At 42.2% G+C, this 25,290-nt stretch overlaps 1 protein-coding gene across 1 annotated transcript in view; it reads left to right on the top strand.

The window, feature by feature from the left end:
* Positions 1–24,983, top strand: part of nol10 (nucleolar protein 10) — a 70,521-nt gene extending 45,538 nt beyond the window's left edge. The window contains exons 18-21 of the mRNA XM_041188874.1: positions 2,024–2,197; positions 6,755–6,990; positions 8,978–9,080; positions 24,295–24,983. Of these exons, the coding sequence (XP_041044808.1) occupies positions 2,024–2,197; positions 6,755–6,990; positions 8,978–9,080; positions 24,295–24,414 (633 nt within the window). The 3' untranslated portion in view covers positions 24,415–24,983. The remainder of the gene's footprint in view (positions 1–2,023; positions 2,198–6,754; positions 6,991–8,977; positions 9,081–24,294) is intronic.
* The last annotated feature ends 307 nt before the right edge of the window (positions 24,984–25,290 follow it).

Here is a 25,290-nt window from a genome sequence, read left to right as displayed (position 1 = left end):
AACTAAAATTATAATGGCTACAGTTCGAAAGACATGTTTACTGGAACAGTGAGGGATATATACTGTCCTGGAATGGAGTGTTCCATGAAAGACAGGATGGTGCTGAGGAGGAGTCTATAACAATATTTTAATTGGCTCCTGATCAGGGTTTATGTGAGAGCAGTGCAGCAGAATAACTCCTAGCCTGAAGGGAAAAAAACCTAAAACCTCGTTCTCCTATGTATGTAAGATTCCAGTAATTCTACAATAATAGCTATCAGGCTTTTTCTCCTCGTATCTCTGTAACCTGCCCTCTCCCTGAAAACCCCTATCAAGAGACCAAGGGGAAAATCACTGTTAAAGATGTTGAAAGGCAAGTGCTCAACCAGTGAACTAAAGACTGAAAGTGCTGGAAGACCACTTGTGTCATCAACAAAGAACCAAAAGGAATTTGGAAGACATCGATCAAAATCGACCCATCAAATCTTGAACTCCAGAATTGGTGCTATTGAACTGTTTTATCCCACCCTTAAAATCCATGCTTTTATGTGTGTATAGGGATTTATAATTAAACAATTAGGTGAGTTGGTCGAATTTTTCATATTTGTCGCAGTTCAGGGAGCAGTGGGGCTTGATATTGCAGCACACTATCCCCAGTGAGTCGTGACACAGAAAAGATTTGACTGATTCAATTAAAAACAGAGTCTCTCCTAAGTTGCTGCATTTGGTCTCTGATCATGGCACTTCTTTCCGCTGTCCCAGTTTGATAAACATTGCATGAAGGAGTCACGCTGTGCTCTTTAAGAAATTCTTTGGTTTGTTTTGAAACCTATCCAAGGTGTATAGGCATTATAAACAGATTTTCCATTTCAATAATAGTGATGATAGTGAGTTGCATCCTCAGCATTCCATGATTATGAAGCAGCTTATTCTTCATAATCAATCGCATGTGGTCTGTATTGCTAGGTAGATAAGTGTTCAGCCAATTTGTGCACAACAAGGTCCTTCATACAACAAGTAAAATGATTTACTAATTAATCCATCTCTTTGTTGATATTGGTTGAACAAATATTGGCCAGGACATTGGGAACCTCTCAGCTTTCTTTTGGAATAATGCAATTGGATTTTTTCTTGTAACTGAACAACTAGATGAGGCCTTGCTCTAAAAGGCACCACCTTCAACAACATAACACTGCCTCAGTATTGCACTGAAGTGCAAATCCAGGTTATGTGCTCAAATCCTAGATGGGGTTTCTAATTTTGAGAACAGAGCCAAGGACATTATAACCAACTGCTTAGTCATACTTTTAATATAGAGGTAAAATACTTTCAAATTTAAGGAAAATTGGATGTACACTGTTTTGAAACAATGCCAGAATATATCTATTCATTTCATTTATCTGCAATTAATCTGAATAAATGTTATCTTTCTGTGAATCTTTCTTACCATCCAAAGTTCTCTAAACTACGAGATCAATACAAAGGAGCAGCTAGTTTAGTTACTAAAGTATGTGGAAGGTTCTTCCATCTGGAAGAATGAAAACAACTTTCCAAGCTGAACTTTTTCGTCTGACCCTGTTAAGTACTACTTTTTAGTGCTAACTTTCAGAATTCACATTTGGGTTTTTAACCAAACAAGGTATTCTTTGCTGAAATTGTAAGGTGGATTTGATGTGCAACTATTATATCCTTTCTTTGTACACAATATCTTTTAAATGTACCAAAACTGTGGCAACTGGGTGATGCAACAACATGATGTACAATAGATTGATAAGAGGTTGATTCTTCCCTGAATGAGTACATGTTGAGTTTCTGATTTCAGTTAAACCATCTATGGGAAGCAAGGCTAACTGACTAGCAACAATGAGGCATCTCTGGGTTAAGGAAAAGGGAAATTAGAGAACTAAGTTAACCTGTCTACATAGCATCATTTCAAAACTGACTAATAAAGGTCTAAAATTTGACCTATTTTGACATTTGCTCTGTTTTGACTCATTACAAATATCAAGCAATTAAAGATCCGGGGCCATGTTTGTTTTGCCAGAGTCTACCCAACATCCTACGAGATGAGCGGTTCAAGGTCATGTTTGAAAATCCAGACTTCCAAGTGGATGAAGCCAGTGAAGAGTTCAGACTCATAAATCCAATTGTGTCTAAAGCCTCTGAAAAAAGGAAGAAAAAACTTAAGCAATTGCAAGAGCACAGAGAGACTGAACAGGTAATACCTTATTAATGGCAGCAGCATCTTCATAGCTGTGAAAATAAATAAGAATGTGCTTTAACTGCAACTTTAAAAAAAAAGTTAAAAATTCATTGTTGGTGATGACTAAGATGATTTGTTTGGTTTTTTGAGAAATGAAGTCCCATAATCTGAACACCATCAAAGTTAAAGAGAGTAAAGTTGCGTTGTAATTATGTAAAATCATCATTAGGTTTTGAAAAGCCTGAAGACTGTAGGAAGAGGATGTAGCAAATAAGATGCTTCATGCTCTATTCTAACTACCATAAACATATAGATTAATATCTAAATGTACAGGAAACACAGTCATGTTGAATTTTAGTTACTACAAGTTACATTTCAGCCGAAGTTACATAAGCTGCTGCAGTTAAAATCCATGGCTTTTATGTTCAGATAAATGACAATGTTCTTCCTATGCAAAAGCATTGTTTGCAAGACTTGTTCGACAAAGTTCTTTGTACAACAGTTGGCTTTATACTGTAACAGGCAAAAAGAACGTGCAGCCTAGGTGGCAGATGAATTATTTGGGTCTTGTATTTGTTAAATGGACACTGCAGAAGATAGTCTCTAGAACTGCAAGCATTTTGCGTTCACATGTATACATTGCCAGCTTTAATTGATTTTGAAAAATACATTTTTGATTTTCAGTCAAACTTCAAAGGCTACCTGAGGTATATGTGGGGAGCGCGCATTCAATTCACCAGTTCTCCTAAGACCATCATGAGAAAAAACCAAAGGTTTCTTGAGGGCAAAGAAGCTTATGAAGTTGTGATAGAGGGGCATAATATTAAGACTATTGGCAAAGATGGCTTTTCTTTATTTCCAGTGTTTGATGAGCCATAGCCTTGCACAGCATTCAAGAATCTTTACAGTGCAGAAAGAGGCCAATCAGCTTATTGAGTCTGCACTGGCTCTCTGAAAGAGCATTCTACTTAGTCCCACTCCCATGTCTTATCCCCATAATCTTACACATTCTTTTCAGATAGCCATCCAATTTCCTTTTGAATGCCTTAATCGAACTTGCCTCCATCAACCTCTGAGGAATTTTGTTCCAGACTCCAATCACCCTCTGGGTGAAAAAAATTTTCCTCACATCGCTATTACTCTTTTTGCTAATTATTTTGAATATGTGCCTTCTAGTTCTTGATGCACTATTGAGTGAGAACAGTTTCTCACTATTTATCCTGCCAGGATCTTGAATACCTCTACCAAGTCTCCCCTCTGCCTCCTTTTCTCCAAGGAAAACAGTCCCAACCTCTCCAATCTATCTTCATAGCTACAGTTCTTTACCTTTGGAATCATTCTTGTGAATTTCCTCTGTACTCCAATGCTTTCACACCCTTCCTCAAATATGGCAGCCAGAACTGGACACAGTACTCCAGATGAGGCCTAACTAGTGTCTTATACAAATTCAACATAATCTCCTCGCTCTTGTAATCAATGCCCCTATTAATAAAGTCTAAGATACTATATGCTTTATTAACTGCTCTCTCAATATGCCCTGCCATCTTCAATGAATTATGTACGTATACTCTGTTCCTGCACCTCTTTGAGTTTTTCCCTTTACTTCATACTATCTCTCTACGTTTTTCCTGCCAAAATGAATCACCTCACACTCCTCTGCGTTGAACCTCTTTTTAATTAAACTGCTCTCCACAGGTATAGAAGAGTATTCCATCTTGGACAACTGTGAGCTTTGTAGGCAGTTTGGAATTACGTAAGGGACATTTTGAGCTAGCCTTAGCCAGTTGTATCAGGTACGTTTTTCGGTCAAGGACCAAGAATATTGAAAGGTAATGAAGGTGGGATCATGAGTATTAAGCTTCATTTGTTGGTTAGAAACAGTTTCTTAAAAGTGAAACAAATAACATTCTTGTTGCCCCATTGTTAAGAGAAGATGGCCAAGGTTGCGGCCTGGAGTTTGTTTGCACTAAAATTGTGATTTGAAGTTGTTGAACCAGTAGCAAAGGATTGATTAGGATTGAATGATAAATGGAGGGGGTCATTTGTATGAAGGCGCAAACAGACAAGTACCCGCATGGGCCCCAGCTATGCCTGTCTCTTTATGGGGTATGTGGAACATTCCTTGTTGCAGTCCTACTCCGGCCCCCTTCCACAACTCTTTCTCCGGTACATCGATGATTACTTCGGTGCCGCTTCATGCTCTCGTCAGGACTTGGAAAAATTTATTAATTTTGCTTCCAATCTCCACCCCTCCATCATTTTCACGTGGTCCATCTCTGACACTTCCCTTCCCTTCCTTGACCTCTCTGTCTCAATCTCTGGTGATAGACTGTCCACCAATATCCATTACAAACCCACCGACTCCCACAGCTATCTCGACTACAGCTCCTCACACCCCGCTTCCTGTAAGGACTCCATCCCATTCTCTCAGTTCCTTCGCCTCCGTTGCATCTGTTCCGATGATGCTACATTCAAAAACAGTTCCTCTGACATGTCCTCCTTCTTCCTTAACCGAGGTTTTCCACCCACGGTCGTTGACAGGGCCCTCAACCGTGTCCGGCCCATCTCCCGCGCATCCGCCCTCACGCCTTCTCCTCCCTCCCAGAAACATGATAGGGTCCCCCTTGTCCTCACTTATCACCCCACCAGCCTCCGCATTCAAAGGATCATCCTCTGCCATTTCCGCCAACTCCAGCATGATGCCACCACCAAACACATCTTCCCTTCACCCCCCTTATCGGCATTCCGTAGGGATCGCTCCCTCCGGGACACCCTGGTCCACTCCTCCATCACCCCCTACTCCTCAACCCCCTCCTATGGCACCACCCCATGCCCACGCAAAAGATGCAACACCTGCCCCTTCACTTCCTCTCTCCTCACCGTCCAAGGACCCAAACACTCTTTTCAAGTGAAGCAGCATTTCACTTGCATTTCCCCCAACTTAGTCTACTGCATTCGTTGCTCCCAATGCGGTCTCCTCTACATTGGAGAGACCAAACGTAAACTGGGCGACCGCTTTGCAGAACACCTGCGGTCTGTCCGCAAGAATGACCCAAACCTCCCTGTCGCTTACCATTTCAACACTCCACCCTGCTGTCTTGCCCACATGTCTGTCCTTGGCTTGCTGCATTGTTCCAGTGAAGCCCAATGCAAACTGGAGGAACAACACCTCATCTTCCGACTAGGGACTTTACAGCCTTCCGGACTGAATATTGAATTCAACAACTTTAGGTCGTAAGCTCCCTCCCCCATCCCCACCCCCTTTCTGTTTCCCCCTTCCCCTTTTTTTTTCCAATAAATTATAAAGATTTTCCTTTTCCCACCTATTTCCATTATATATATAAAAAAAAACCCCACTGAGCTCTCCCTTGAGTGCCCTACCATCCATTCTTAATTAGCACATTCGTTTAGATAATATCACCAACTTTAATTTTAACACCTGTGTGTTCTATTGTACTATTGTCGTTGACATCTTTTGATGATCTGCTTCTATCACTGCTTGTTTGTCCCTACAACCACACCCCCCCCCCCCCACCTCTTTGTCTCTCTATCTCTCCGCCCCCCCACACACACACCTTAAACCAGCTTATATTTCAACTCTTTCTTGGACTCGAACGCAAGTTCTGTCGAAGGGTCATGAGGACTCGAAACGTCAACTCTTTTCTTCTCCGCCGATGCTGCCAGACCTGCTGAGTTTTTCCAGGTAATTCTGTTTTTGTTTAAGGTCATGAGCTATCGACTAAACCACGTATGAAGTGATATGAAACTGAACTGGTCAGCCGTAAATGGCTTTAGTGGAGGCCATAATTGATAACTAGTTTGGATATGCATCGTGCCAGATTCATTAAAGGTAATGGCAGATGACTCACTAAATTGTTAGAGGTACATTGTGTACACAGCAGGGTGATCAGATGGTCTATAATGCTCTAAATCATAGTAATAATCATGAATGAGGCCATAACTTTCAAGGATGAATAATTTGAGTGCTTATCGACTCGTAACATTTTAGGATAAAAATGTAAAAATAATAAAGCTGTGAGAAGGTAAGAGGTCAGTTTTCTTGGGCATAAATGATAGTGAGCACATTTCTATGATAAAAGATAAATAGACAGGGAGTTAAAATAAATTGAAAATCTCTAAATACATGAAGTTTGTGTTTGAGGACAGTGAAACAATTATGGCATTGAAATTGACGAGCCTCACTTTTTTGAGAAAAATGCCTAATTTTACAGCTATTTATCTTTCTAACAGCTGACTAAAACATATCCTATGTGTGAGGATTGTCTTATTTCCCTTAGACTTCCGTTGTATGTTCAAATGTAGGTCGAAAGGTTATATGAAATGTAATAGTAGCTAAATTGGTGTTTAATTATTTGTTTGAAAATATTTATTTTAATGTGTAATTAATTTGGATGTTATATAATTCTGTATGTTAAAAGCTGGTTAGCCTCAACAGTAGATTGTGTAAATGATTTATGCACAAGAATAACAGAAAAACAAACATGTTCTTAAAATATTGGACATTTTCAGAATTTACACTTGTACTTACAAATGCACTTTTACGATCTGTAGGAGGAAGAGGAGTTAGAAGGAAAGCCTAGTGATGCAGAAAGCTCTGAAAGCTCCGATGACGATCGAGCCTGGGTTGAAGAGGTCCAAAAACAGCACAAACTCCTGCGCAGAGAACAAAAATTGAAACTAATGGAATGTGATCAGCAAACTCATTCAAAACCAAAATTCTTTGAGATCAAAGCTGGAGAAGAGTTCAAAAATTTTAAAGATGCTGCCCGAAAACAAAAGCTGCTCAAGTGAGTGTGGCTTCTATGTTTTAATCAATTATACACTGTCAAAAAGGTAAAATTAAATTTCCCTATTAGTAGATAGATGCAATGTTACCAGGTCCCAGGGCTTAGATTATGAAGAGAGATTATGTTAATTAGAAACAAAAATAGCTAGAAAACTCAGCAGGCCTGACAGCATCTGCGGAGAGGAACACAGTTAACGTTTTGAGACCGTATGACATCCTGATAAAGAGTTATATGGGTGCGAAACGTTAACTATATTCCCAGATGCTGTCAGACCTGCTGAGTTTTTCCAGCTATTTTTGTTTCAGATTTCCAGCATCCGCAGTATTTTGTTTTTATATTAATTAGGCTTGTATTCTTTGGAGTGTAGAAGGTTAAGGGGTGACCTGATTGAGGCCTTTAGTATTTTGAAAGGGTAGATAGAAACATTTTTTGCTCTTGGAGAGTCTTGGGTGAGGGAACTTAGCCTTAAAGTCAGAGCCAGGCCATTTAGGAGCAAAGTTAGGAAACACTTCACGCAAAGTATAGTAGAATTGTGGAACTCTGTCCCACAAAAAGAACGTAGATGCTAACTTCAATCAATTTTGAATCTGAGATTGATGGATTTTTGCTAGCCAAGGATATTGAGAGATATGGGGCCACGATGAGTGAACAGTTATAATACAAATCAACCATGACCTCACTGAATGGTGGAACAGGTTTGAGGGGCTGAAAGCCCTAACCTTGATCCTATGAGGCATGATATTGCTCAACCTTCCTCCCCTGCCCTCAAATGAGGGCTATCTGGACAATGTTTTCTATCTTTTTAATAGAATATATCAATACTAATTTAAAGGAAAACAATGTTTCAGGATATTTTATCAATATTTGAGTGTCAGCTTTGTTTAGTTGGCAGCACTCATGTTTCGGAGTCAAAAGTTGTGGGTTCAAGTTCCATTCTGGCCATGGGTATGTAATCCATGCTGACAATTCAGTATAACACTGAAGTGATCTTTGTCAGATGTGTTATCCTTTGACAAATTGTGGCTTTGTCTGCCTGCTCAGGTGATGTGAAAGATTCTGTGATGCTATTTGAAGAAGAGTGGAGAGTTCCTCCTGTAAAGCACAGTGTTCCTCCTTCAGCTAACGCCAACAGAAACAGTAACTAGTCATTCACCTAACTTCTTGTTTGTAGGACCTTGCAACATGCAATTTGGCTGCCAAGTTTGCCTCAATAACTGTGATGGAATTTCAAGTGTTAGTATGTTTTGGTGTTCAGAGGACATGAAAGGCACTGTATAAAGGAAATTTGTTCTTACAGTTGCAAGTTTGTAAAATGTAAAAGTGATGGGACCAACTGTTAAAATACTAAGCCAGTTATTTAAAGCAACTGCCCTAATCTCCCAGCCACCTACAACCACCACACCCCCACCTCCTTTTAGCCTGGCAACAGAAAACTTAAGTAATCAGTTTTGTTTTAATAAGGGCATCAATTGGGTGTGCCTACTACATGTCTTTGTGGGCAAATGCATTGTATGATGTGGTATTGAATCTAATCATATGAACCAGAATGCATCCTTTGTGCCCCTAGACTTTGTTGTGAAAAGAATTAGTTAGGGCTTATATCCCTCAATGACGATACCAATATCGACTGGAAGTGCGCATGTGTGGATGTTGGGTTAGCAAAGAAACCACTGAGAATATTTCATTAGTTGAATAACCTCATTAAGTGGCTGTGTTTGGCCACTACTTTTTGAGGTGCTCAACATACATATAGGGTTTCACTATCTTACCATGCTCACTGCTTTCAGAAACGATGGGTAATGGAAGAAACAGGGAAATGTTTATGAAACCCTGTTAGCATGCCATGATAATCTTCTAATAACAAATTACTTATCAACTTCATAGTAACTATTCTACATATTTTACATTTCTGGCACTAACATTCTATCGAAGTATACAAAACTTAATTTCTAACTTTAGTATTTTATTTTTACTTGATATTATGCAGAACAACACTTGAAGATCGCTTGAAACATGAGGAGAAGACTGGAACACTCCATCTATCTGACACCACAGTAGGCAGTAAACAGTTAACATTCACCCTTAAAAAGGTGAGTTAATTCCACAGTGTTCTTTACAATAAGGATAACATATTCAGAGATATGATAAAATAAGAGTGAGCAAATGAGGTATAACTACCAGATTATCACTATCAATTAGGAGGGCTGAAAAAGATGGTCGAGAGCAATAAGCTTAAACTCATAGTGGTGATAGTCAAAATAAGAAAATAATGGACAGGTTGAAAAACTGCTTTCCATCAGTGTTTACAATAGAGAAAGAATCAGGGATAGAGACTCACTAATTTTAAAACATAAAGATAACCAGTGAAGAAAATGGTGCCATTAAAGAGTGAAAAATCTACAGGTCTGGTTCATTTTCTGGGGTTTTAAAGGAAGTAAGTTAGAACATTGCAGGTGCCCTAACTAGAATCTGCCAAAGTTCTCTGATTCTGGAACTGTTCCTTTAATTGGATATTTGATCATGTCACATCTGTAAGATGAGAAAGGAAACCTAAGGAATTATAGACCAGTTAGCCTAATGTCTTTTTATTGGAAAATTACATAACGACTTAACACCCTAACTTTTCAGTTGATGCAAGAGAGGCAGTGTTGATTTGTAAAAGGTGCATCATGTCTGAGGAACCTGATTGAATTATTTGAATATGTGACTAGTCAGAAGAGAATGTCTATGAATGTTATTTATATGAATTTCCAGAAGCCATTTGATATAGGTCTCTCAAGAGATTGTTAGCTAAAGCTAAGCACATTGAACTGAAAGCAAATTGTCACAGACAGAATTATCTGTTCTCTTACAGCCTATAATCAGTATGTTTTGTATGGAAAGAGTTGTGTCTTTTATTATCTTGGAGTGTGTGTTCCAATTAAGTTATTCAGCAGCAAGCTTTCGTGAGTTCAAAATAAAGATTTTCTCTCGCACTAACCCAAATTAACACAACGTCACACACTTGTTCTCATGCAGTAACACTTAACACATGCGTACGCACCACACGCAAAAAAACACACGTACACACACACAAAGATTGGATACAGATAAAGATAATGCACTTTTACAGATTGCAGTTAATTCAGTTTCTGATTTATGATTTCTGGTTTCCCATGTGGCAGACTTGTGGTTTCTTGAATGGATTTGGTAATTTAAAGTTGAAGCGAAGGTCTTTTAAAGTGAAGGGTCACAGCAGGTTGCAAGGTTTCTTGTAGTCTAATAGCTAGGAAGTTGGTTCTCAGGTGAACTTGAAACTGGAACAGGATAAGTATTTTGGCTGCTTGATGACTTGTAGCCAATTTCAGAGTCTGGTTCTCAGACTAGCTGACAACTGGTTCTGATGGATCTGCTGGATCCTAGGATAATAAATTTGCAGTCCCTGAAACCAGCTTTGATCACATGACCACTGGGTTTACCTTTTGAGGCCCACCCAGTCTAGTTGGATGGGGGAGGCTATCATGATACAATGGGAAGCTGCTAGTGGTCATTGAGTTTCGATCTTCCCTTTTGTCCAGTATGAAACATGGAGACAGGCAGTCTTGAAACTCCATAGTCTTTAATGTTGGCCCAACCTTAAGCAATGAGATGTGTGAATTCCACAAATGGTTGCGAGGTATCCTCACCTATGTCCATATTTAATTAGGTATTCGCCAGAGACTTGATACTGTCCATATTCCAAAAGCCAAATGATTTGCGGCAGTCATCTTAGCAGCTTGTTTGTGTCCATTTTTTTAAAATATTGACTGTAAGTTCATAATATGACATTCCTTTACTGGGCATGACAAAATTATTGACCTGGTTAAGAAATTGGCTGAGTGGCAGGAGACAAAGTTGGGGTAATGGGCAAGTATTCTAATTAGTAGGATGTGACCTGTGGTGTGTCTCATGGGCCTCAATGTTCACTTTTAACTACTTAGATGGGATTAAAAAAAGACATATCCAAGTATGCTGTTGGCTCAAAGATGCACAGCATTGTAAGCAGTTTAAATAGAAGAATAAAATTACAAAAGTATATTAATAGATTAAGTGAATAGTCAAAACTATGACAAATGATTTACCTGTTGTTAAATGTGAGGTCATCCATTTGGAAACAAGGTACTTCTTAAATGGTGAGAAGTTAGAAAAAGTGGACTTTAGGGTCCAAGTGCATAGACCGGTAAAATGTCACGGTCAGGTACAGAAGCTAATCACAGAATTTGGAATACTTTCCTTTATATCTGGAGGACTAGATACAAAAGGAAAACCCTGGTTAGATCACACCTAGAGTATTGTGGGCAGTGCTGAGCATTGCACCGAAGGAAGGAAATATTGGGCCTGCAGGGAGTGGAGCGTATGTTTACTGGAATGATGCCTGGACTCCAACGGTTAAGTTGAGGGATTACACAAACCAGGATTGTATTCAGTAGAAATGAGAAGGTTTAAGGGCTGATTTATTCAAAATTTTCAAAAAATTAAGGGATATAGGTTAGATAGAGAAAAACAATTTTGCAGAGTCCAGGACTAGGGGACATGGTTTAAATTTAGAGCTAGACCTTTCAGGAATAAAATTAGGAAACTCTTCTACACATGAAGGGTGGCAGGAGTTTGGCACTTCCTTCTGGGAATGGTAATTGATGTTAGATCAATTGTTGATTTTAAATCTGAGATTGATATTTTTTTGTTAACCAAAAGATATTAAGGGATATGGGGCAAAAGCAGATATGTAGAGTTAGACCATAGACTGGCCATGATTTCGTTGAATAGCAGAATAGGCTCAAGGGGTTAAATGGCCCACTGTTACTTGCTGTTGATTAGGCTTGGTCTTACACATTTAGTTTTTAAACTTTTTGCATGACAAGTTGCAGAAAGTGAGTTAATGATGGTGCAGCGAGGAAGACCAGACATCTGAGACCCAAGTGAACAGGGCAAGCAGCTGTGTATTTGCTTAACCAAACGGATTGAAGTATTATGAAATTAATAGCACAAAGATTGAGAAGGAAGTAAAAATTAGAATGTGAATTCAGTGTCAAATCAGGTACAGGAAGAAAAATGAAAGGGAAAGAAAGATTTGAGCGAGAAGAGAGAATTTTTTTCAAAGAATTTGATATAATTTGACATTTTAAAAATTCCCAACAATTAAAACCTGAAGGAATGGCACTCATTACTTGTAACAGTTAATTTTCAGCACCAGAGAGATTGTTTGGCAGTAATTAATATTTATCACATTGTTAAAAAGCAACTTAAACTGGAATGGACAAGACTTAACTTTCTGTGGTGGGTTTAGTTAATTTCAACTGCACAAATGCAGCAACTTCATTAAAAGGCATTGAATGTTGTGGTGAGCTGACAGGGATGCTATTTTTGCCAAGGGTAATGGCAGGGCAGCACAATTCTGACAGCAAATTTTTGGATATTTGAGTTAGCTGCACATTTGCTCCTCACCCAAAGTTACTGTACTATTTGCAGATAAAATAACAGCGAGCACCATTAGCCTCACCATTTATTTTAAAAGGAAAGCCTGGGATGTTACGCTTTATGCTCTTTCAATTAAAGTCTTGGCTTCAGACACGATGCGCCACTATTGAGTTTTTGGAGAAAAACTAGACCATCTGATTGGCTCTTTGTATTGGAGTTGAAATGCAATACCCAGTGCCTGAGCACACCAACAACTGACTTTAGACCAAGTAATTTTCTTTAGCAGCTGAGGCAGAGGAATGGCAAGGAGTCAGGGCAGAAGAGGAGAGACTGGGCCTTGGTGGAACACAGTCGATGTCAAACTTAGATTAGGGACGCAGGGGAGGGGTTGGCATTCAAGAGAAAACAAAATCTGCCTTGGAGATTGTCTCAAGCAATACAGTTGGCATTGTGAACGATAAATACATAAATGTACTTTATAAATGTTGTGACTGTGGGATTTGGGTTGGGTTGCTGCTGGACTAGAACTCTGGTTGAATTTGGCATTGACTCCCATTGGGATAGGGTGTGCTTGAGATTGATGCTGTAGATGAAGCCTGCAGTATTGATAAATTAGGCTATGGCCAGGATTTTCTTTGCCCAACTGTGACAGGCGTGTTTAGTGGTGAGGTCAGAGAATCTCACGAGAAGGCTCTAGGTGTGTTTCCCAGCAACGTGAATCCAGGAAGCAATTGTCCCCTTCCCCCACCAATAGCGGGCCCACATTTCCCACTGTCAAGCATTGGGAACTTAATTTGCACCTCATTATTGGGATCACACACCAGAATCATCCTGCCACGTCAAATTTAAAGCCCACGTCAGTGATTTACAACTGCCTTCAAAAGGTGTGCACTGGCGACTTGAACTTCGAGGGGAACTCAGAGGTGAATGCACACAACTTTGCGCAGCACTTGCGATGATCCCAATGCAAGGAAGCGGCTCCACAGATTTGGAGCATGGGGGGGCAAGTCTCCACAAAGTCATCTTCGTGGTTGACTTGTGGTGCCGGGGCAAGGGCGACAGTGTTGGGGAGGAGGGAACCTTGAGGCAAGGGTGACAGTGCAAGGGAGAAGAGAACCTCTGGGTGAGTGTTGCAGTGCAAGAGGGAAGAACATAATCTCGGAGCATGGGTGCCTGTGCCAGGGAGAAGGGAATCTCAGGGCCAGGGCGACAGTAAGTGCAATTGTGCAAGATGGAGAAGGGAATCTTGGGGCAAGGGCGCTAATGCCGGGGAGAAGGGAACCTCTGGGTAATGGCTACAGTGCACATCGGGGGAAAGAGGGAGAAGGGAACCTCGGGGCAAATGCACCTGTGCCGGAGAGGAGGGAACCCTCTGGGTAAGAGCTACAGTGCAAGGAGGGGGGGTGGGGGTCATGGCTGCACAGACTGTTTGAACACACATGCCAGGGTGGAGGCAGGGGAAGAAAACAGCTGGGCAAATGCTGGAACATGTCAAAGATGAGCACTTTTCCACAGCTGAGAGCGTTTAGCTTGAGCTCAATTGATACGCTGGGGTCAGGCTAGTCAAGCAATTGTGCCCACTCAAGCAGCACTAATTCCTGACAGTGCTAATGATTGCTCCTCTACTGTTAATCCCTCATGTGCACACTTCAAACTCTGAGTGCTATGGTGCTGCAGAACCAATGCGCAACTAGGCAAGCTTGAGGATCCTCTTGGGAAAGATCGCCATCAAACACTGGCAGAGGAGTGTGCTTCTAGTTGTTTGCATTATGTTTAAATTGACATTGGCAAGTCGCCCTCATGGTCCAAGCAAACCTCAAAGCCTTTGAGTGCACGTTAGCACAATGGCTGCGTCTGAAACGAGAGTTCAGGGTGCAGTCAAGTAGCCGAAACTGTCACCACTTGGTCCTGTGGTGTGTGGGGCGCGGTGCTGGGTGGGGCATGGTGAACCATGTGCACTAAACACTGGGTATCCATGAGGTGGCCTGGACTCTCCAGCATGCGTTAAGGGGCCTTGCGAGGCAGCCGCAGGCAATAACTAGACCAAGAGTGCTCCTTAGGAGACAAGTGCTGACCCTTGCATCTCTCTCTTTGATATTGCAGTGAGGAGACCATTAGGAACATGGAAAACAAAAACAAAAACAGAATTACCTGGAAAAACTCAGCAGGTCTGGCAGCATCGGCGGAGAAGAAAAGAGTTGACGTTTCGAGTCCTCATGACCCTTCGTCATGAGGACTCGAAACGTCAACTCTTTTCTTCTCCGCCGATGCTGCCAGACCTGCTGAGTTTTTCCAGGTAATTCTGTTTTTGTTCTGGATTTCCAGCATCCGCAGTTTTTTTGTTTTTATATTAGGAACATGGAGCCTGGTGATCTTGCTGTCTGCCTCATTGTTTATAGGCAGGAGAGAAGAATGTGACAGAGGCGCCTGGCTCACGAAAGGGAGGAGCAGAACCCTGAAGATCAAGGGGCGGCATAACCTCCTCCGCATGCAGAGGATGAACTCTGCAGAGCACTCGATCATAGGCACATCGCTAGACCCAGGGTCTATAGACGGCGCAAGTGCTATCTGCAGGTACACGAACCGGCTGAACATTGACAGATCTGGCAGAGCACTGCAGTACACTCCCCAGAGGGGAGCACCATAGGTTGCTGCGCGCTACACAACCTGGCAATGCAAAGTGGGGAGGACCTGGATGATGAAGAAATGCAAGAGCTGCACGACCCCTCTGATGAGAAGGAAACGGAAGGGGATGATGATTCTGATGAGGTCCTGGAAGGCGAGGGTGCAGGTGATGAGGCCATTGCACTGCCCAGATGAGGCAGGCGTATTCATGAGGCCCTCATTACCACAAGTTTCCGGGAGGATGATGTTGAGATGCAGTGAGGATGCTCCTGAGATCTTCACATTGCACCTGGGAACGTCTGACACCTGGCTGGTTGAGGGCAGTGCACATACACTCCATGAAGAGGGCCATACCATGGAGACACTGCTGAGATACGGGGCAGATGGACTTTAACAGCACTTTATCCTTTGGCAGGCTTTATCACCTGTTCCTTTCAGCCCCACACCTTCACCTGTCAGGAATGGTGACATAATGGAGGGGCAGCTCTGCCTCTAAGGTGCTGAGAGCGCAAGGAGAACATCACGGAAACCAGTGACACTTGGGTACGAAATTCTTGCAACAAACAATAGCCACATGGTGTACGCACCACTAAACTGGAGAGTGAATTTTAAGCCGAGCAATCACTGCTCCAAAGGTTACACTCTGCACAGGTGAGAGGCCCTGGACTGCGACACTAGCCTTCATTTCGTACAGGGAGCAAGGTTTCACATCTGATTGACACACAACAATCAGATTATGGTGGACATAACAAGGAGCCATGGGCAAGGAAACATTCTTGGGTGTGTATTTACAGTGGTCAACATTAAGTGCGATCGATTAGCACCCGTGCTCACGTTATGCAACTACATCTTCTTGCCCTTTCTAACCCTATCACTACATCTTGGTGCTCCCCCGACATTCACAGCAGAGCTGGAGGTGACCTGCTGACTGCTATGCCCTGTTGTCTGTGATGACTTTGGCGGGCGTCCTCTGAAGTGGTTTTGCCACAGCAAAAGCCCTGTCCTCGGCCTGCAGAACTGGAGCTGCTGGGGTTACAGGAAGAGGGGATTCGGATGAGCCAGACACTCCAAGTCACCTGTGTGGATGGCCCCAGGGTGTGCATCTGCTGATCATCCTCTCTATGGGTGCCTGAGGGCTCCTGGCAGACTCCTTGAGAGGAAGAGGCAGCTGGAGTGAGCTCAAGACCCTCTGTTGTTGGCATTGATGGATGTCAGCAAGTTCCTCAGTAATGGAGTGCACTTCTGGACCAAGGTTTCCATGGCAGCCGCCATCCTACCAGTGTTGACCTCAGCATCGGCATGCCAACACACTATCAGCTCAGACTGAAGGCGGACAGTCTCCTCCATCATGCCTTGCAATCTGAGGAGTGCAGCAGCCATCCCTTCCTGATGTTCCTGAGCTTGCTTTTGCATCTCCAGCAACTGAGCTATAATCAGAGTCCAGAGGCTCCTCATCTGACTCTGACTCAGCAGATTTCTGGCATCCAGCAGTCCTCTGAGTGTCAGAAGCTTGGGAAGTCTCTGCCTATGCCTGCTGTGGATCAGACAGTGTGATGTGCTCACCAGATTGTGACCCTGAGGCTACTCAAAAACTAGATCCCACTGAGGTGTGTGACTGTGCGCTGGTGGAGGTTGTGGGTAAGCTCTGTGACGGGTCTACAATTTGTGTCTGCGGATTTCTGTCCCATGCTGTCCTCGGCTGTAGTCGAAGACCTGGGTCATGAACCCCCTTGGCTGCTTCCCAGATGTGCCTGCAAAAGCAAGGAGAGATAATTAGTGCATGGCAGGAGGCTGCAGAACAGGGGAACTCAATCACAACATGGTTGCCTGATGGATGTTGCATTGACGAATCCTCACTTGGTTGAGCGCCGCTGACCTCACCATCAGCACAGAAACGGTCCACATCATCACTGGCCAGATGGATGGCTCTACTTTCAAAGTCTGATAAGGACCTTGATGTGAGGCATTTCTCCATCAGTCTGCAACCTCTCCCTTTTGTTGTGTGCCAGCTTGTCCTGCATGAATACAGATGGGGAGAGTGTAAACAGGACACCTGCCAAGCCAGATGAAAAGGATGCCTGGCATGTGTGGGTGGTGAGTGGAGAGGATGAGAGGACAATCTGGAGGGCAGACGAAGGTGTATGTGAGAGAGTGAATGGTGATGTCCTTTAAGCTGGCAGTGAGTGAGACCCCTATGGATGTGTGATGGATTTGAGAGTGAGAGAGTGTTGAGTGATGAGAGTGGCTTAACCCTAGCAGAATGGGGAAGATCATTCATCCTCTTTCTGTACTGGATGGCTGTCCTCTTTTGGAGGGTGTTGGCACTGACCACTGCTGCCACCGTCTCTCATGCTGGATTTCTCACCTTGAATAAGTTTCGTCACCCAGAGTGGGGGCAGAGGACTTCGCAGTGGGCCCCCACTGCTTCTAGTAGGCACTCGAGGAAGGCGCCGCTAAATTTTCAGGCAGCATGTTTCCTCCCTTTTGGCAGCCATCAGTTCCCAGCAGCTTCCTATCCCTTGAAGAGTGCCAGCTCTGTGTAGAGGTGGCCTTTAAATATGGCGCCCAGTTTACTGAAGGCCTGAGGTCACGGCAGGGCAGGGGAATCGGAAGCTGCCTAGCCAGCGATCTGTGTAAAACCGGTGCCTCTAAATGTTTTAAAGCGGCACATGATATGGTAGAAAAAGCCACCATTGCTATCGTTGCTACCCTGATTTTCCTACCCGATATTGGACTTTTCCGATCCCTGGGACAATTCTGCCCTGTGGGTGGAGAGTGATGGAGTAAGTTAATAACAAAATGCAATTATTGATTATGACTAACATGTTAATCATGTGAATAAATTGTACTTTCTAGACTATGTAGTGGAGTAGGTTGTTAACTTACAACGGGAGAGTAAAATTGTTTTTGTTTATGGTTGTTGTAGATAGTTTGATTTTTTTTGTGGATTGCATTTTAGTGAATAGAAAAATTTGAGCCAAATAGCATGCAGTTGTAAAAATGCTTCTTTGGTAAATTTAAGTAATTGATCTACTTTGTGCCTACACAGGCAAAACGACACAAGCTTTCTGTAATCTTGCAGATCTATACCATTCACAACCTGGAAATTTTATGTAAATAGTTCATTGCACGCAAAGAAAATATTGCAACTTGATAAATGTATGCTTGACAAAATACTTGTCAGCTGCAGTCTACTACTATTTATCTGGCTTGGAATTCAGATTCCTGATTCACAGACCTATTTAATTCCCTTTGACTTGTCTCTCATCTTGGCCTCCAATACGTAATATATTTTACTGTGGCCTAATCTGAAAAAGCAAATGCCACCCTGTATTTTTACATTTTTAAAAACATGACCAACTATAAGTTCCACTCCAAAACTTTCTTCAGTGTTGGCTGCTCTGAGTTGGTGTTTGAGGATGAATTGTGATTAATTGCAAATACTGTCCTAAAATTGAAAGATGTGTCATTGCAAAAAGAATATTCATTTTGAACAACAATAGAGAGGCCTGCTTGATCTGTCACTAAGTCACATGATGTACAGTGAGTGGGCATTGCAATCAACATTCAAATCAAACTTTCCATTAATCTCTTTTTTTTTCAGTACATCCGTGACTGTATCGGTGCTGCTTCATGCTCTTGCCTGGACCTGGAAAATTTATCAAATTTATTTTTCTTTTTGCTTCCAATTTCCACCCCTCTCGCACCTTCAAATGGTCCCTCTCTGACACTTCCCTTCCTTGACATCTCTTTCTATTTCTGGTGATAGACTATCTACCAATATTCATTACAAGCCCACTGACTCCCACAGCTATCTCGATTACAATTTCTCAACCCTGCTTCCTTTTGAGGACACCATCCTATTCTCCCAGTTCCTCTCCCTCCATCCTATCTGTTCTGATGATGCTACCTTCCAAAACGGCACTTCTGACATACCTTCCTTTTTCCTTAACCGAGGCCCCCCCCCCCAACTGTGGTTGACAGAGTCCTCAACCCCAACCCATTTCCCACACCTCTGCCCCTCCTTCCCAGATCCATGATCAGGTACCCCATGTCCTCATTTTTCGTCATCCCCCGCCAGCCTCTGCATTTAAAGGAGCATCCTCTGCCATTTCCGCCAACTCCAGCATGATGTCACCACCAAATACAACTTTTTCTGACCCCCACCCCCTCCCCACAATCAGTATTCTGTAGGGGCCGTTCCCTCTGTGATACCCTGGTTCAATCATCCATCACCCCAAACTCCTCATCCCCTTTCCCATGCAATCATAGAAGGTGCAAAACTGGCTCCTTTAACTCCTCCCTCCTCTCTGTCCAAGACCCAAACACTCCTTCCAGGTGAAGCAGCGCATCACTTGCACCTTGTTCAATTTAGTCTACTGCATTCACTGCTCCCAATGCGGCCTCCTCTAAATTGGGGAGACTAACCGCAGACTGGGTGACCGTTTTGCGGAACACCTTCGCTCAGTCTGGAAGTATGACCCAGACCTTCCTGTCACTTGCCATTTGAACACTCCACCCTGCTCTTATGCCCACATGTCCATCCTTGGTTTGCTACGTTGTTTCATTGAAGCCCAACACTCGCTGGAGGAACGGCACCTCATCTTCCGATTTAGGCACTTTACAGCTTTCCAGACTTAACATTGAGTTCAACTTCAGACCATGAACTCTCTCCTCCATCTTTACCCCTTTCTTAATCCAATTTTTTGTTTTATTTTTCTATTTAATTTTTTTTATTTTTAATTTATTTTCCTCTCCCTTTGTTCCCCACAGGGCCACCTGTTTCTATGTTGCGCTTTCAGAGTGCTGATCCTTGTGCAACTATTAACACATTCTGCTATCTTACGTTTATGGCACTATCAGCACCTTCTTTAGTCTTCATCACTACCATTAAGATGCCCTTTGTCTTGTGTCTATGACACCTTTGTCAATCTCCCCTGAGCTCCCATCTATCCCGGATCAGTAGGGGATTGAATAAAGACGATAGACTAGGTAGGCAGTTTGCCAGATTACTGCCTGGAGAGTGAAGATAAAATTCTACCTTAAGGTACCCTCAGTACCAACAAAGTGATGCTAGAAAATAGCTTTATCCAGATGGGCACCACATCTATACTATGTAATTCTGTCTTTCATGGAGATTATTTGAAAAACTACAATTTCACAATAAATCATTATGAAGTTATTCATAGCTGATGTGGGAGTGGAAAAAAATTCAGACTGGTACAATAGGGGCACTATTCTGAGTTGTGAATAAGGTTGCCTTGTTGGGCAGAGTTGAAGTGCTGTTCTGTATTTGACATTTGATGCTGACTCTGAATAGCAAAAGTAGGAAATGTTCTGTTCTCAGCATAATCACTTCCAACTTTAAGCACAAACATTTACTAATAAAGCAACCTCCTGAAATTCAGTATGTGAATAAAATTGAGTGGAGGGGGGATGGGGCAAAGAGGAGGAAAAGATATTGGGGTTGGAGGAGAAGAGAACCTGACGCCAAAAACTCACTTTGGAAGAAATGAGGGAGTGGGCCCTTGATGGTTTAAAAAATGTAAAACAATGAAAAGTCTGTGCTGCTAATCAAGTTTTTTTTCTTTGGTAAATTTGAAAAGACTTATACTACCACGCACAGGTAAAAGAATATTTTTATTTTCCAGCAGCTTGGAGAAAGCATAGCCCTCAACTTGGTGTGACCTTATTTTTGAGTCTTTATACTAAATATGTCAGTTGTTGTAGCTTAAATGTTTGGGAGTAAATTATGACATTTTCATTGCAGTAGATGTACAGATAATAAAACAATAGCATTGTCATTGGTATGAAATGCATCAGTATTGATCTTAAAAATGGAAAATGTATTCTGAACCCTTGCAGTCCTTCAAAGATCAAACTTTACATTCCATTTGTAACTACTGATTGAAAATGTTTTTTTAAATTTATTCATGGGATGTGGGCATCGCTGGCTAGGTCAGCGTTTATTACCCATCGCTAATTGCCTTTGCGAAGGTGGTAGTGAGCTGCTGCCTTGAACTGCTGCAGTCCCTATGGTGTAGGTACACCCACAGTGCTGTTAGTGAGCGACTTCCAGGGTTTTGACCCTAGTCAGGATGGTGTGTGACTTGGAGGAGATCTTCCAGGTGGCATTGTTCCCATGAATCTGCTGCCCTTGTCATTCTAGATGATGGTGGTCGTGAGTTTGGAAGGTTCTGTCTAAGGAGCCTTGGTGAGTTTCTGCAGTGCATCTTGTAGATGGTACACACTGCTGCCATTGTGGAGGGAGTGAATGTTTGTGGATGGGGTGCCAATCAAGCAAGCTGCTTTGTCCTGGGTGGTGTAAAGCTTTTGAGTGTTGTTGGAGCTGCACTCAGGCTAGTGGAGAATATCCCATCACACTCCTGACTCGTGTCTTGTAAATTGTGGACAGGTTTTGGGGCATCAGGAGGTGGGTTAATCGCCACAGGATTCCGAGCCTCTGACCTCTTGTAGCCACAGTATTTATATGGCTAGTCCTGTTAAGTTTCTGGTTGATGGTGCCCCCAGAATGTTGACACGATTCAACATTCTATTCTATCCTGATGCTAATGCCATTGAATGTCAAGGGGCGATGGTCATTGCCTAGCACTTGTGTGGCGTGGATGTTACTTGCCACTTACTAGCCCAAGCCTGAATATTGTTCAGGCCTTGCTGCATTTGGACACGGACTGCTTCAGTAACTGAGGAGCCGTGAATGGTGCTGAACATTGTGCAAACATCAACAAACATTCCCACTTTTGACCTTATGATGGAAGGAATGTCATTGATAAAGCAGCTGAAGATGGTTGTGCCAAGGACACTACCCTGAGCAACTCCTGCTAAGATGTCCTGGAACTGAGATGATTGATCTCCAACAATAACAACCGCCATCTTTATGCTAGGTATGACTCCAACCAGTGGAGAGCTTTCCTCTGATTCCTATTGACTCTAGTTTTGCTCAGGCTCTTTAGAGCCACACACAGTCAAATGCTGCCTTAATGTCAAGGGTAGCCACTCTCACCTCACCTCTGGAGTTCAACTCTTTTTTTTGTCCATGTTTGAATCAAGGCTGTAATGAGGTCAGGGGCTGAGTGATCCTGGCAGACCCCAAGCTAGCATTAGCGAGCTGCTTATTTGTAAGCAAGTGCCATTTGATAGCACTGTTGATGACCTCATCCATCACTTTACTGATGATGGAGAGTAGACTGATGGGACGGTAATTGACCGGCTTGCATTTATCCTGTTTTTTGTGGACGGGACATAGCTGAGCAATTTTTCACTTTGCTGGGTAGATGTCAGTGTTGTAACTGTACTGTAACAACTTGGCTAGGGGTGAAGCAAGTTCTGGAGCTCAAGTCTTCAGTAGTATTGCCAGAACATTGTCAGGGCCAATAGCCTTTGCTGTATCCAGTGCCTTCAGCTGTTTCTTGATATCTCGTGGAGTGAATTAAATTGACTAAAGACTGGCATCTGCGATGCTGGGGACCTTTGGAGGAGCCGAGGTGGATCATCCACTTGGCATTTCTGGCTATAGATGGTTGCAAATGCTTCAGCGTTATCCTTTGCCATGATGTGCTGCGCTCTGGCATCATTGAAGATGGGGATATTTCTGGAGCCTCATCCTCCAGTTAGTTGTTTATTTGTCCTCCACCATTCATGACTGAATGTGGCAGGACTGCAGAGCCAAGATCTGATCCGTTGGTTTGGACAACCCAAAAGAGGTTTCTATTTTTTTTAAAAGGGGAATGAACCTGAGGAGCTCCAAAATGAAGCATTCCATGAACAATGTAAAATTCGTAGTTGTTTATACAAAAATATGTAGCAGTAGGATTTGGGTAAATCTCTTAAGATTAAAGATTTTGCTTTCTTTTTGCCTGTAGATGATTTGAACTATATCTAGAAATAATTAATTGGTTAAGAGTTTTTCATTCTCAGGATGCTTTTGGGTTGTATGTGTCAGGGTGCAATTTAGCTGACACAGTGGAGACAATGAACACCCAACAGGTTGGCATCTGTTGTTCTGAAAAAAAATTTCCTTTCTGGAGTCGTATTCGCAATAACATTTGTCATGCCATAATGAAGTAGCAGTGACTGTATTCCATGAGCATAGACTTATAAAGACCTTAAGCTTTTCCTTAAGTTGTAGAGAGAGCCTGGTTTAAAAGGGAAGATAAGGTTACATCTCCAGCCTCAGAAATCATGGTAATATTTATTTCTCTGTGTCCTGCTTAAAACATCTGTGTGCGCTGGACATTATCAAATGCAATAAACTGAGAAATGTTGCAAACCTGTATTTGATATTGGAATCTCGATCATCAGCGTAATGATGGAAGGGATCGTCGACATTGCTATTAAGGGGCATGTACTCAGAAATAACCCGCTCACTGACGCTCAGTTTTGGTTCTGCCAGGGCTACTCAGTTCCTGACCTCATTAAAGCCTTGGTCCAAACATGAGCAAAAGAGCTGTACTCCAGAGGTGAGGTGAGAGTGACTGCCCTTGACATCAGGGCAGCATTTGACCGAGTGTAGCAACGAAGAGCTCGAGCAAAACTGGAGTAATTGGTAATTGGGGAAAGTTCTCCACGAGTTGGAGTCATACCTAGCACAAAAGAAGACGGTTGTGGCTGTTAGAGGTCAATTATCTGTCCCAGGATATCACCGCAGAAGTTCTTCAGGGTAGTGTCCTGGGCCAAACCATTTTCAGCTAGTTCATCAATGACCTTCCCTCCCTAAAATATTTGCAATAAGCATGAGCGTTTTGGGCTCTACACTTGAATGTTAATTTAGTGTCATATAGGTTTGCATGCACAGCATAATTAAGTACAGTACATTGCACCTTTTGTGAACAACTGTTATGGTCATCTTCTGTGAAGTGTTCAGGTTTCTTATGCACAAAAACTACTAATCAATTCTGAAAATACCACTCAAAGTATTAAAGGGTGTAGCACTTAAAAAGTATGCCAAATTGTAAACTACTATGGCACTTGATTTGTGTCATCGTTAGAGGCCATTGGTTTCGTCACTACGTTTTTGCCCTCTAGAAATCCCCCAGCTATCCTGTTTTCAAGAACCTTTCCAAAACCTGTGCCTCTGGTTCCCCAGCTTAATCATCTCCTTTTTCCCTTTCTGCATTCTGTTCTGCACCCACTGAATATTCTGAGTAAAAGCACTTTTTGAGGGGTCTTTCTGCATGTGGTGTAGAATGCAGATTATTAATTCTCTCAATCTTCCCTTCGTAGTCTGAACAACAAAAGAAGCGACAAGAGGCAGAAAAACAGCATCATGAAGAAAGGAGGCGACTCAGGCGTTCTGCAGGACACCTTCGAGGCAAAGCAGTGAAAGGGAAGCCATTCTTCTAAAACAAAATATTGTTGGGTTTCCATTTTATTTCCCTCAATGAATAACTGGGAGCCAACACTTCCAAACAACTGCTATCAACAGCATCAGTAAAAAGAAAACCGAAAGTAAAGCGTATTTGCTATGGCTTCAGACACGAACTCTTGCCATCTTGCTACTTCACATTAGACAACTTTTAACTTAAGATGCAGGACCTTGAAAATTTGTATTTTTAAATAACATCCTCTGCTGTAAAGACAAAATATGTATATTTATCAACAGGAGATTTTTTAAAAATTACAAAATATTATTCGTTCACATTTTGTCTGTTCAGCACCTGTTTTTTTTCTAAGTCAGCAATTTCAGGATCTGAAGCAGAAACCAAAGACTGCTTGTTCTATTAGTTTAGCTAACGTTGCTCCAAATGAAACCAGTAATCTTGTCATTTGGTTGCAATTTATTCTGTATATAGATGCCAAAATACTGGGCTCTTGATGTTATTTCTATTCCTGAAAGTGTATTTAAGCAATATTTAAAAGGATGCTGAAACACCACAGATTTATAAATGTCTTGTAAGAACTCTTTTTCATAACTAGATTGTTTTGTATTTTATTTCCCTAAGGCAAAGCAAAGGCACTATGCACGGACCAATTCTTTCTTTCTCATTTTCCTTTCTCTTTCTCTCTCATTTCTCTCCTCTTTTATCCATTTCTCACTCTCCCAGTTGGGTGTGAAAAATTGGGCAAGCAGTTAAAACAGTGGAGCTCCAGTTCTCTCTAGATATGACTATTCCAATGCACTCCTGGCTGATCTCCCACATTCTGTCCTTAGTAGACTTGAGATAATTTAGAAATCTGCAGTCCTCTTCCTTAGCACTCCAAGTCCAATTCACCCCTGTG

The sequence above is a fragment of the Carcharodon carcharias genome, chromosome 5 (genome assembly GCF_017639515.1).
Source record: "Carcharodon carcharias isolate sCarCar2 chromosome 5, sCarCar2.pri, whole genome shotgun sequence".
Lineage (NCBI taxonomy): Eukaryota > Metazoa > Chordata > Chondrichthyes > Lamniformes > Lamnidae > Carcharodon > Carcharodon carcharias.
The sequence above is the reverse complement of the archived record's forward strand: the minus strand, read 5'-3'. Positions and strand labels throughout refer to the sequence as shown.